This window comes from Dioscorea cayenensis, chromosome 5 (assembly GCF_009730915.1).
Source record: "Dioscorea cayenensis subsp. rotundata cultivar TDr96_F1 chromosome 5, TDr96_F1_v2_PseudoChromosome.rev07_lg8_w22 25.fasta, whole genome shotgun sequence".
Lineage (NCBI taxonomy): Eukaryota > Viridiplantae > Streptophyta > Magnoliopsida > Dioscoreales > Dioscoreaceae > Dioscorea > Dioscorea cayenensis.
The window spans coordinates 22,638,513-22,651,964 of NC_052475.1; the positions used below are offsets into that span (position 1 = coordinate 22,638,513).

The 13,452-nt window shown below is 35.6% G+C and overlaps 2 protein-coding genes across 3 annotated transcripts; one reads left to right on the forward strand and one right to left on the reverse strand.

Moving 5' to 3' along the window:
- Window positions 1-659: 659 nt before the first annotated feature.
- Window positions 660-4,796, reverse strand: LOC120260462 (GDSL esterase/lipase At5g45920). 2 transcript variants are annotated; one of them, XM_039267942.1, is made up of 5 exons: window positions 4,632-4,796; window positions 4,315-4,539; window positions 2,967-3,034; window positions 1,745-1,909; window positions 660-1,102 (listed from the first exon to the last, which is right to left on the reverse strand). In XM_039267942.1, exons 1-5 carry the CDS (start codon window positions 4,728-4,730, stop codon window positions 943-945), a joined length of 717 nt encoding a protein of 238 aa, XP_039123876.1. In that variant the 5' UTR covers window positions 4,731-4,796; the 3' UTR covers window positions 660-942. The 2 variants fall into 2 exon arrangements, with proteins under 2 accessions (XP_039123876.1, XP_039123877.1); XM_039267943.1 differs by having other exon boundaries at window positions 1,074-1,208.
- Window positions 4,797-5,688: 892 nt separating this feature from the next.
- Window positions 5,689-12,273, forward strand: LOC120261011 (transcription factor GTE4-like). The gene is given in 6 exon segments (XM_039268664.1): window positions 5,689-6,683; window positions 6,685-7,492; window positions 7,591-7,636; window positions 7,725-7,844; window positions 7,956-8,033; window positions 11,827-12,273. Coding segments are annotated over 5 exon segments (1,818 nt in total). The 5' UTR covers window positions 5,689-5,901; the 3' UTR covers window positions 8,018-8,033; window positions 11,827-12,273.
- Window positions 12,274-13,452: the final 1,179 nt, after the last annotated feature.

A 13,452-nucleotide genomic window follows, 5' to 3' on the forward strand; every position in this document is an offset into this window, starting at 1 on the left:
ATCAAGAGAATGGAAGAAGAAGAATGGAATTGGAGGGATTGGGACTTCAATACACTGGTTATGTTGCTGTTGCTTTCCAGTCTGGAAGATATCTATATATATATATATATATATATGTTTATGTTTTGGAGGCTGTTTTAGTTTTAAAATTAAAAACTGGTGTAGGTAAGCTTTTACAATGAGTGCTTAATTTATGCTTTAGGAAACATTTTGAGCACAAATGCTTTTATCAATAAAACAAACTGTTATCAATAAAATGCATCATGTCCTGAGCTTTTAGGCTCTTTTTTTTGTTCTTTTATTTCTTTATTTGGTGCTTATAATGTTTCTTCTTTAGAAGCTCTTTCACAAAGTGGCCACTAGCATTCTTGGGAAAAAAAAAAAACATTTGGAAAAAGAAGCATTTTTGTCAATGTAATTTTAAAATGTTCAAGATATTTTTTTATATTTTTATTTATTTTCATAAGTTACAAAAGGTTGAAGTACCATATTGACAAAATAATTATTTGATGATAACCATATTAAATTTATTGAAAAACACATGGATAAAAATGAAAATGAGCAATGTATGACTAAATTGAATATTTTAAAAATCATGAGAATGGAAACAAACACTGAGATCACATGGGCCTTTTTGCAGCAGCAATCACTCTAACATGTTAAGGAATACAATCATTTATATTTTACAAAATACAATCATCCATTATCCACAATGTACCTTTCACAGATTTCAACAGAATTTCATGTTTCTCATTGGTTGGAAGATAACAAGAAATTAAGGTCCAAGCCAACAAAATAAACTCAAATCTAACCACTTGAAATGAATTTTCAAGAATGGAGAACAATAGCTGTGCTCAGACTGAAACTTATTGATAGATTGCTATGGATGGTCCATAATTCAGATTGACTATTGAATGCAAAGTGAGATGCTGTCAGGTCCTCTCATTGGCACAAAGACTTGTGAGGATTATCAGTATCGATATCGGTAAAGAGAGGTAGATCGATAGGAACGGCTTCAAGGCTAATGCCTTTCTCTTTTAGCTTCAACACCACTTCCTCAAAGACAATCCTGTTCCCCAGAGCAGTAAGGTGCAAACCATCACTGCAATATGGCATAGAGAAAGATCCATTGAACTTTTTATTCTATGGGAGTATTGCATATCAATATTTGAATCATGGAATTGTGAATCCAGATATATGATACTATGCTGCAGCAAACAAAGCGAGAATTAGAACTAGCAATAGGAAGTGTAACAGCTGAATTCACCACTAAAAAAGTGTTTTAGGTATACCAATCCAGAGATCTTATTAAGTACAAAGGCATGGGCAATAATGCCGATAAATAATAGCATTGCCATGATCCGCTTTGAGTTTGAAGAGTAGTGTCTTCTATTTCATTGGCAGCTTGTATATAATATCAAATAGTTGATTATAAGTGGTTTATTCTTTAGTAAAAGTTCACTTTGTACTCAGAAAGCAGCTGTATTATAAGCAGGTTGTTGAAAGACCTTTCTCAACTGCGCCACTATAAGAGTTGTTTAAAAGAGAATAATTCATGTGTATATTCTGGCTTAGAAACAATAGACTCTTGGTTTGTTAATTATGCTTGAATCATCGCCAATAACCTTTACTTTCATCATGTAAACCAAGAGAGACACAAGCTATATGTGAAGAGTATAGAATATGAATGACTAACCCAAACAAATCAACAGGACGATAATCAAAAGTTAGATGTTGTTATTACCTTAGAAAAGATTTCTCCCAACCAGGAAATGACTGCATTTTCGACCAGATGTCTATCACTGGGAGGTCAGATTCTTTTGCAATGGCAACGCAAGCCTTTGCATAAGCACCAGCAAACTCATTAGTCCTATCAGGCAGACCTGAACTGTTATTTTCATATGGGTTCCTGCATGGAAGTTACAAGTCAATAGTCACGATCAGATGCATGACAAAAAGAAGCTTCCCTGGGTATAAGCTTCTGCTAATTCTCTATTTCATGCATACTTGAAATCTGAAGATCATATCATAACCTGAAAGTTTACAAACTGTAGTTTTTAATAAATATGGACCTAATCAAGGAAAAATGGACACATAAGCCATTGACAAAACAATATGCAACAATATGCAAAAACACAAAAATTAAGTTCTTTTGACTGGCTTGACTCCCTTGTCCAATTGCCTAGGCCAAGAGTTTACTTTGAATCATGCAAATAGTTTCTCAACCAAAAGAGGTGGCCAAGATATGATTCTTACATTGGCAAATTAAATTAACCTTAAACAAGGCAGGTTCTCAGTTTTACATGTCTACCCCATAATCTTTCTTGAAGCTACTTAAACACAATCATAATGAAATACCAATCAACATACATGTTCCCCGAAATGGAGTTATATGTTTACATATAAGCCAACAAGCAGTGAATTTCCTTGGATAATGCAGACCAGGGTTGACAACCATATAAATATATTTGTGGAAATGTCTAAAACAAGCTTTAGAAAATATAAGATGTTCAGTAGAATGAAACGAGAGTGCACACAATTCAATTTTAGTGACAACTGGTAATGAGCAAAATATACCACCAAAGAACCAAAGTGACAACTCAGTCAGATGAAATACAGCATATAAAGTCAGGTAAATCAAGACATTGATTGAAGACAAATTTCATAAAACAATTGAAATTAACTAATTAAGTAATGTTAGGATGGTGGTAGAACAAGTCACACTAAGTGGATCACAGCATATTTCCAAATGTTTGCATAGAACTTGTTAAGGCACAAACAATATGTAGAAAAGACAAGGAATTTTGAAGTCAAGCAAAGCAAAAAAAAGATAAAACTGTGGAGAATTCACTAGTGGAATTAAAGAACCAATAATTCCTTGGTAAAAATCAGTATTTTCTGCTAAAGACGCCGGAGATTCCTACTATTCCACGAACTTATATGAAGTTTGAAGAACAATGACTTACTTCAAGCGCCCATCTTCATCAATCGGAGGTGGTGTTATGAGTACAATAATGGTAGTAGGCCATTGAGCCTGTGACAGCACAAGTTGAAACATAGGCAAGAGACATCAGTAACTGATGAAGAAGACACAAGCAAAGATGTATGAGTGGTGCGAAGTGCTCAAACTCAAGTGGACATATTGGAGTGCGTGAGAACCTAAAGTTTTTGAGTCAAAGATTAGTGGGTCAAAGACTTCTAGAAATAATAAACTATGAAAATCATCAATATTTTTATGATGAATTTGTCTTATCCACCATTTAATATTAGGTAGCATGTTCATTTTTGTAAAGAAATAGTTTAAGTGGTGGGGGAAGTAGTCCACTTGATAGCTCAAAAGCCTCAAATTAATGTAATATATTTTGTTTTGGTATGCATTTTTTTATTGAACATCAACTTTAAGCTATTCTCAGGATAGAAATTGGATTAATTGGATAAATATACAATTTTATCCGCACACTTAATGCTCAATAGGCTAACATGATATGAGATGGAAGACTCCACCTTCAGTCTCCAAATTTAAAATAGCAAATATCATATCATATTCTCAAATGAGATAAACAGAACAAGCCCAATCAGAAATTGGACAAAGACATCCATCTATCCCAATCCTCAAAGCGGCCAATTAACAACAAGAAGCGTTATCAAATGGTACAATAACATATGAGGTGCTTGCATCTGTGAAAATAAAAAAAGCTAGGCCAAAGAGATAATTAAAAAATCCCAAGTGGATAAACGTAAGCCGCATGCACATAAAAGTGAGAAAACTATATAAAATGTTGAGCTAACGTGGGGTGTCAGAAAGCTTCAAAAGAATCCATTCATATCCACGCCAGACTTTACTAGTTACTCCTTCATTTTTAAAATATAGAAAGTTATTTAACATATATATGGGTGAAAATAGAAATTGCATGTATTTGTCCAGAATACTTAATCTCATATAATCCATGAATCATGATCAAAATCCAACTTAATTTTTTCTTTTAAAAAAAAAAAAATCTTTTGCCGCAGACCTACATACAAGATTTCATATATGAGCTTTTTCAATTTTTCACAGGATATACAAAAAAATTCCTATATTTACAAGTGCACATGCGCAAATTACTTCCTACTTGAGTACTGTTTGCATAAATAGCGCTGGACAAAATATCTGGAATGCATATATGCACATCAAAATTTGTAATTGTAAGTATTTCCAATCATACTTTTTCAGATGAGATTTCTCCAAATGAACTATTTCTTTTTATTGAAGCCCTAAATTTTCCGAAAAGTTAAAAGAGACTTAAAATTAAATCTTCAGGAAATAGCTGGTACCTTGAAAAAGGAGCAAATGGATCGAAGATTGTCTTGATACTCAAGAAGGGGGACGTGCTGAGAGGCACCAGCGCGGTCCGGGAGGCAAGCGTCGTTGGCGCCAAAGAACACCGTCACGGCCTTGGGTGACGCATCTCCGACGCCGACTCCATCCATGGCCCTCTCCACCACCAGCCGTGCCCATCGTGTGTTGTACCCACTATACCCTCGCAGCACCACATCCGCCTGAATCAATCACTAGGGTTACAATCAGAAACTAAGAAGAGAAGGGAAGAGGAAGAAGAAGAGCATGCTACACGCGTGATGAGCGAGCTCACCGTGCGGGAGAAGTGGTGAGCGAGGGTGGCGCCCCAGCCGCCTTCCATGAAGGACCCCTCCGTGATGGAGTCTCCGAACAACACCAATTTGGGACGCATTCTCTCGATCTCGCTCTTGATCGAGCAATGGAGAGCTTCAACGTCTGCTTCAATGGAACGAGATTTGCTTGCCTGAGCTGGGAGACACCGTGTTATATAGAATAGCAAAAACCAACGGATCACGTCTGATTTACTAAAATACCCTTGGTTTTGAGCCTTGTTTCTTGAATACAGTGGGCTTATTAGATTCTTTAATGAGCGACATAAATATTAACAAATATTAATATCATAAAAATAAATTAATGAAATATTAAAAATACATTGATTTTTTTTTTATAATACCCTAATTGATCTCTTTACTTATCTACTTAATTAAAATGTCTTAATAGTCTAAGTAGAGTAATAATGTTATATAAAAAGTGGGATCATTTAATTAAAATCTAATTTACGCTGTTTTATTATTATTATTATTATTATTATTATATGTGTTTGTTTAAATGCTAATAGGATAGTTGGTATTTTCAACATCACCAAAGTCAAAAATCAAATATTTGAATTCTACCCTGTGATTTATCTATTTTTTTTTTGACAAATAGACGACAAGCGCCCCTCACGTGCCCTCACCTTGCGTGACATGGGATTTATCCATATTTTTTAATATATATAATGTCATCTATATCAAATAAGTTTACTAAATTGATTTTAAATGTCCATCTACATTGATTTATTTTCACCTTAAAAACATTTATTTTATAAATTTAAAATATTTATAGGCCTATTTTAATAGTTTAGATTTTGAAAAATAGCATAAGCCAACAAAAAATAATGAGGATAAGAGTTTAAATAATTATAATCAAATTTCTGTTGAAAAAAAAATACAATCAAATTTATTATTATTATTATTATTATTATTTTTACCAAAAACTCCTTATTTGATAAATCAATTCAAATTAATAATATAAAAATAATAAAAGTACAGTGAACTCATTGATTCAACAAAATGGACTCAGGTGTGTTGAGACCCACTCAATGATCATAAGTCATAACCCATTCCATCACTGCGTGGCATCATCAGCTGTGATTCTCCCCTTCTTTCTCTCTTCTCAAATTAGGGTTTCTCGGATTTCCAAAACCCTAATTCTTCAATCTCTTCCCCCAATCGTGTCCAAGCTTGCGTTTATCGAAGCATAGATCGAGATCTCCTCCTGGATTTCACTCTGGATTTACAGGTATGGCTTCTGGGTCTCTAGTTGGTGGCGGCGGTGGTGGTGGTGATGGATCGCGAGAGAAGCACCGGTGGTCGGAGAGCAAGGTTTATACCCGTAAAACTCACAACAAGAACCCTAAGACCACGATTATCAACACCAGCAACGCCAACAATGGCAGTAACCCGATTTCCTCACAGCAAACCCTAGCCACTGCTGACGACCTCAACTCGTCTCTCCAGCAACCTATTCCTCCTCCCCTTCCGGTCGCTTCGTCTGCCCCTTCCGACGACGATGCCTCCAGCCTCAACCATGGTAACCACCGGTTCCACCCCCGCACCGTCACCATTAGCGTCGCCTCTGGCTCCCGCCATGAGGTCCGCGAGCTTCGCCGAAGACTCAGTGCCGAGCTCGAGCAGGTTCGCGCACTCTCTCGGAAGGTGGAGGCTCACGAGCTCCGTCTCGCCACCGTGTCTGCCCCCACGCACACACTTTCGCAGTTCTCTGCCAGTGAACCCTGCACTCCTGCCCCTTCTAAACGTCCCCCGCCTTCTTCGAACTCCGAGGCCGCCTCACTCCGCCGCCATCTCTCCGTGGCCGTCCCACCGGGGGAGAACAGTGCCACCGATACCTTTGAGAAGGAGAAGCGCACTCCTAAGGCTAATCAGTATTACCGCAACTCTGATTTCATCCTTGGCAAGGAGAAAATCCCGCTACCTGATTCCCATAGCCACAAGAAGGCCAAAGCTAATTCTAACAGGAAGGGGGATGGGGATTATGGCCTCCCGAATGTGGACAAGAAAGGTCTTTACGCAGGTGTTCAAGAGTTGCAGTTCGTTGCTGTCCAAGCTGATGAAGCACCAGCATGGCTGGGTTTTTAACACCCCTGTGGATGTTAAACGGCTTGGGCTTCATGATTACCACACCATCATCAAACAACCAATGGATCTTGGTACTATTAAGAGCCGGCTCGCCAAGAACTGGTACAAGACACCGCGGGAGTTTGCGGAGGATGTGAGGCTGACGTTCCAGAATGCCATGACTTACAATCCCAAGGGGCAGGATGTTCACATTATGGCAGAGCAGCTCTCACAGTTATTTGAGGAGCGATGGCTTGCCATTGAGTCGGAGTATTCCTATCTTCTGCATCCCCCGCCAGCCAAGAAAGTGCCCCGACCTCCTCCTCTTGATGTGAGGACTCTGGAGAGATCGGATTCCACTGTGCATCCTATGGCAGAATCAAAGACGAAACCTGTGAATCATACCCCTCAGTTTGGGCGGTCTCCAGCTTTGAAGAAGCCCAAGGCGAAGGATTTGCATAAGAGGGATATGACATTTGAGGAGAAGCAGAGGTTGAGCAATAATTTGCAGAATTTGCCTCCGGAAAAGCTAGACAACATTGTGCAGATTATCAAGAAGAGAAACTCAGCCATGAGCCAGCATGATGATGAGATTGAAGTAGATATTGATAGCGTAGATGTGGAGACTCTTTGGGAGCTTGATAGATTTGTGACTAATTATAAGAAGAGCCTGAGCAAGAACAAGAGGAAGGCAGAGCTTGCTAGTTTGGCTAGAGCCGAGGCAGGCCATGCTGGCAGGGAAAGGATACCAGAAACTGTAAGATTTGGAAGTCTTTTTCGCATTCTATTCTTCTGAAAAGTTCAACTTTTGTTAATTGAAGCATACAGCCATTCACTTTGTGTATTCTATTGCAGTTGGCAGAGCCTGTTGCCGTGGAAGCACCAAAAGAAAATAAAACAGGTAATTATACCGAAAGTAATTTTTCTAGTTTCTTCATTTGTTACGAACTCGCTACTTTCGTTTATTTGACCTTCTTAACTTTAATCAGTTGTAGATGAAAAAGATGTGTCTTCATCATCACCCAATGGTAGGGAAAAGAAGGATAATGTTGCAAGTCAATCAAACAGTTCAAGTAGCTCTAGCAGCGGTTCAAGTTCCTCCTCTAGTGGTAATACAGATTATTCTAATCTTTGAGTCTCTGTAAAGCATTAAGCTATTTGTCCTGACTTTTGGTATGGTGGATTGAACACTAGCCTTTCCTCAATTTGCTTTTGTGCAGATTCTGATAGTGATAGTTCCTCAGGATATGGTTCTGATGCAGCACATTCACCACAAACATGACGCTCATATAATGCAGGTAGCACTTGGATACTTGGCTCATAAAATGGTCTACTGCAGAAGTTTATTTTTATATGTTACCTGTAGTGGTTTATTGTTCTTTATAATCACCGGTTTGTTTAGCTTGTTAGCTTATGAATGCTAATTCGACTTTCGTCCTATATGTGTGCCTAACTCAAAAATTTATGTGTGAATACATTATCTAGAAAGATCAATATATATTTTTTCAGGCTTTTCAAAGAACACTTTGTTCCGTTTCAATCACTTGGAATCAATTTGTTGAAAATTATGGGATTGTTTTCTAATCTCTTTTTATGCATTGATTTTGTTTGGGTACATGCATTTAATTGAGCTTTTGCACTAGATTGCTGTTCTTTTATGACTAAGGTGTTGTAAATGAAACTATTACTCATAATTTTAAGTTGGAAACCTACATTAACACATAAGATGCAAAGGGACAATCACTTTTAGACTGACAATATAGGTACTTTTACATTTTTTTGAGAGATATTTTTGATTGATTGTTCTAGGTGTTTGTCTGAAATAGAATGGCTTTGGTTTTATTCAATTTCTAATTATTGGTAGTAATCAAATTCTCTATAGTGATAGAGAACATGGCTTGAAGTTTGAACAAGGTGTTGAATGTTCAACAAGTTGCAAAAAAAACTAGCCTTAAAATTGGGAATCTAGAAAGCATGCCTTGAAGTTTGAACAAGTTGAATGTTCAACATATTGCACAAAAAAGAAGAAAAAGCCTTAAAATTGGGAATCAATCTATGTTATGGAGCTTGTGTGAGTGGCGTTTACTTTATTGGATTATCAAAAGGTTACGCATCCAGGAGCTAGCTGTAAAATAAATGCTTATATTGCTGTATCTGTTTTATATTCCACCTTCGATGCAAATGGAAAGGCATTTTTGAATCACAGATTCCTTCACTTGATGTCCAAGCTTTACTTAGATTATGGCTGTATTTAAATGTCTCAAGTTTTTTGTATAAATCAACTATCTCCAAAATGGCGATCATGGACTTTTTGTTTGGGTTGGAAATGGATAGTCTTTCATTTCTTCAAAGAGTATCATTATTAGAAGATATTATAACTTATGCCCTTGTAACAGAAACTCCTTTGACGGACCATATGGAGGAACTTTATTCTTGCCTGTGCTTGTATTGGTTTATAACTTCAAGATTTCTATTTTCTCAAGTAGGGTTCATGATACTCAACTCCTAGGGATCATTTGGTTTGTATAATCTTGAAAGCTTACATGTGGTATTGTGCTTGAAGCTAACAGGACTGGCATGAGGTCTCTGAATTTTGTTCTTGTGATGCACAATTTGTTTTGACTTCAATCAAGTTAGCTGTTAGGATGATCTTTAGCGCCCACAAAGTGCCTAGCATTGGTTATTTTGTGCCAAGACTAGCTTTCTAATTGCCCATTTGATTCATTTTTTTTTCCTCTGCAAACATGTACTTGCAAAATAAACACTCATGGAATTACATTTTCCATATGTGCTTATTTTATAGAATAAGTTGTGTTTTTCCATAAGCTAAAAGCATGATTGTTTTTTTCATATAAACACTAAACAAAACACTAATTAGAAGCACTAAAAAAATATAATTGAAGCACAATTCAAATGGCCCTAAATGTAGTTTTAGTTTCACTTTTCTGGAGCAGGATATTTGAAATTAGGAATAGCAACAGGACCAGGTTCAGGGCATTCCCAATCCCGTCTGTGACCATCCCAAAACTGACAAAGATCCTCTTCACTATTACTTTAAAAAGAAATATAAAACATATTATTAATAATTATAATTATAATTTTAGTTATACACTATAAATAAATACACGTATATGTGTGTAAACAAAATACCTGGAAGAGGATCCTAGCAAGTTTTTCAACTTTTCTGCCCGATTTCATTTTTACTAGATTGGGAATCACTGCCTTTCAAGTTTTGGTAGCTCACTGGGGGGACAGATAAATTGATCCCTATTTGAAACACAATTTTTTAATTTTCAATTTCTTTTTTTAAGGGGACAAACTCTATCTAAGAATTTTTTTTCAAGAGGGAATCTGGATTGTTAAAATTTGTTTCAATATTTATTAACCATTTGAAAATTCTTAATTAAGCATGAACATCCATTTTGAGACAAATGTAAAACATATTTTTAGATGACAAAATATTTAGATCATAAAGTTATATATGGCGATAATCTAACAGTTAGAAAAGGATTTATACATTTGCGGTTTTATCTATTTGATAATTTTATGACAGTTTGGCAGCTCCTGCTTCTTTAGTTTTGAGAAAGAGTTAATTATTATATGTGCATATAATCACTTTCTGATTATAAAGTTAAAATACCAATCTTGTAAACTAAGAAGATGATAAAATCTACTAATATGCATCTATAAATCATTGAAATATTTTGTAATTTCATAAAATATTGTGTATTTCTCTCTATCAAAATTAATATTTAGTAAGTTCAGATTTTTTAATTAATTGAATTTATTTATTTATTTATTTATTATCTTTCTGGGGTTTCCCTCTTGAAAGGAAGAAAACACGGAGGCCTTCTAAATGTCAGCTACCATTATAAAAAGAAAAATAAAGTTATTGCTTTCTTCTAGAAAGTTTTACTAAGATATAGATACGAGTATCCAAGTAGTGCCTTGCACTTGAATTTAATGGAAACCTGTGAACATAGCATATATATAAATAGGCATGTGAATTGCATTGTTTTTAGGTGGGTGGAGAAAATTTTAGTATAATAAGTTTTTAGGTGGAATAATGCTATTCATTCCGAAATAGTGTCTTGAATGCAACCCTGGTGGGGTTGCAAAAAAAATATAACCCCGGAGGTGGGATTTGCAACCCCACCTCTGGAGTTACATTTGGGACACTATTTCGGGATGAATAACACTACTCTTATTTCTTGTGTATATAGATACATAAATAATGTGAATTGTGATTGTAATTGTTTTTTGGAGATATAAAATTTAGGACAAGGGATTTAGATCGTATTAAAATTTAAACTGAAGTGTTTAAAATCATGAAAATCACTTAAAAAAAATTGAAAGACAAAAAACAATTTATACAGAATATAATAATTTATGCAGTTTAAAAAGAAAGAGAAAAAAGATAAGCTGGTTAAAAAAATTGAACATTGGGATTGAAAACTAAGAAAAATGAAGATGGAGAGTGGTATAGAAAAGAAATGAGTGAAATAAGAACTCTTTTTTAAAATAAACCAAGGTAAAAATTTATGCAAGTTGCTGACATTTTGTTGATATGCTCAACATTCACCTCTATGGCAGAAAAAATTGCCTTCCATTGCCTTTCTATGCAGAATTGCAAGAGTATGGTCTTTAAATGTAGTTTCAATTTCATTTAAAATCAGATGGTTGACCATGCCAGTGTATCTGAAATGTAGGGAATCTGGAAATTATAGAGATGGTAATGATAGTCTTACTAATCACCTTAACTATTTGATAGAATATTGTTCCACTATCTGATCCAACTTGCCACCTCAAATTGGGAGTACGCTATTTTTTATGAAATACAAATTATTATTGTGTTTCGGTTAAACTTAAGAAATGCCTAAGGTGGGGGATTCATTCTTGATATGCCACCAGATATGTTATTGGATGAATGCTTTTTAAGAATCAGTGTGTTCTTGTTCCCTGTCAAATTTTTCTTTACAAACTACTGCAGTATTCTTGTGTCTTATTCCTGCAGGCTTTTGTTGTACTGTTTTCAATGGCTTTCTATTATTCTGATGACAACAATGATGATATGTTTTTTCTTTGTACCAGGGCATTTGCAAGATGTATCTTATCTGTACCACTGATAATTCTTTGCCACGATTTTACTCTTGTCTAGAGAATTCCCATCCCATTGAAGCTTAAGCTTTTCCGCATGAAATCAGTCTGTGTTCGTGTGCTCCGGCAATGTTGAGAATCATCCGGGAAAGTTTACAACTTGAAAGCAAATCAAAAAGGTAAATAGTGACCTGGGTGCTTCATTATTACATGAGTATCATCTACTCAGACATGGTAAGTTGTGATTTATAGATTTTTTAGGGAAGGGTTTGTTCCTCATTCTTGTCATGGGTAAACCTCCTACTGATCTTGGATTAAACCATTTATCTGGTAAATTGCATGGTTGTGGCTCATGAAGAAGCTTCTGGTAAAACCTTCTGAAATGCCTTGCGATTGTAATTTATGTGATGAATATCAAGGTAAATCTCTTTCCATTGTGTATATAACTATGTTCTCATGCTACTTGTCTCAGTGTGAACCATTTATCTGCATAACCGCATCGTGTGTGCTACTCACGAAGAAGCTTAAACCCAAATGTTTTATGGGTATTAAGTTGGGTTGGATGATGAATTTCACATCTTGTGCTCTGTGATCTTTGGTAAAGATTTTAATCTTTTTGAGGTTTGTTCGTATATATTTTGTAAAGTGTTACTGAAAGTTGAAGTCATGTTGGAGCGACTAGAATTTGTGGGATTATCTATATTTCTAATGATCCTTTCCATTGTAAATGTAATAGGTTTCAGTTCTACATTCTTTCAGTGATTTCGAATGGAAACATGTTGTGGATCTGGCTTTAGTTTTAAAAGAAAAGGAGGAAAAGGATTGTATTTAGTGATGAATTGTTGAGATTTGAGTGTTATAATTTATTTGGTGAATAATGAGTTGTGGTTTGTGTATATACCTGAACAACTCATAAGATTCATCAAAGCAAGCTATTATGCATTGACAGCAAAACTTGCAAAATTAACAGGGAGTGTCAAGTCTGGTACTTTAATGCCCAGGTTTCAATTGAAATTTGAGTATGATGCTTTACTATTTTATCGCACGCTTGAATCTGAAACCATCTATAAATAATTTTGAGATGTTTTATTAACAATATGTATAGCATTGTCTTCGTCGTCTTCAAGCTCCTGCTGAAAGGCCCTTTCGCCTTTTATTTTGTTTAAACAATAAATTGTATAAATTTGTTTGTTTTGATTCTTTAGTGGATGTGTGTTAATGCATAATATGCCATTTGTTCTGCACGGTGAACAAATTCATCTAATGCATGCAAAGTGGCTCCCTTTTACTTTGTTGAAGATGCTATTAGTGTGGTAAAACAGGGTGACCTTTATATGTGAACATGGTCACTGGGCAGTTGTTTAATAAACAAAGTTAAAAGTCAAATGTAACCTTGACTAATTAGATGGTGACTTTTTACCTATTTGCAACTACATTTTTGAGTCAAAATGAAGACATCAACCATTTCAATCAATTGAAATTCTAGGGGCCAATATAAGCCTGGTTGGTGTATCAATGTGCATAAACTCATGCATTCTTCCATCTCTTTCAATCTCCTAACTAAAGTCAAGCTATGGGTGGTTGATTGAGTGTTCTTCAAACACTTAAAATGCAAGCCAT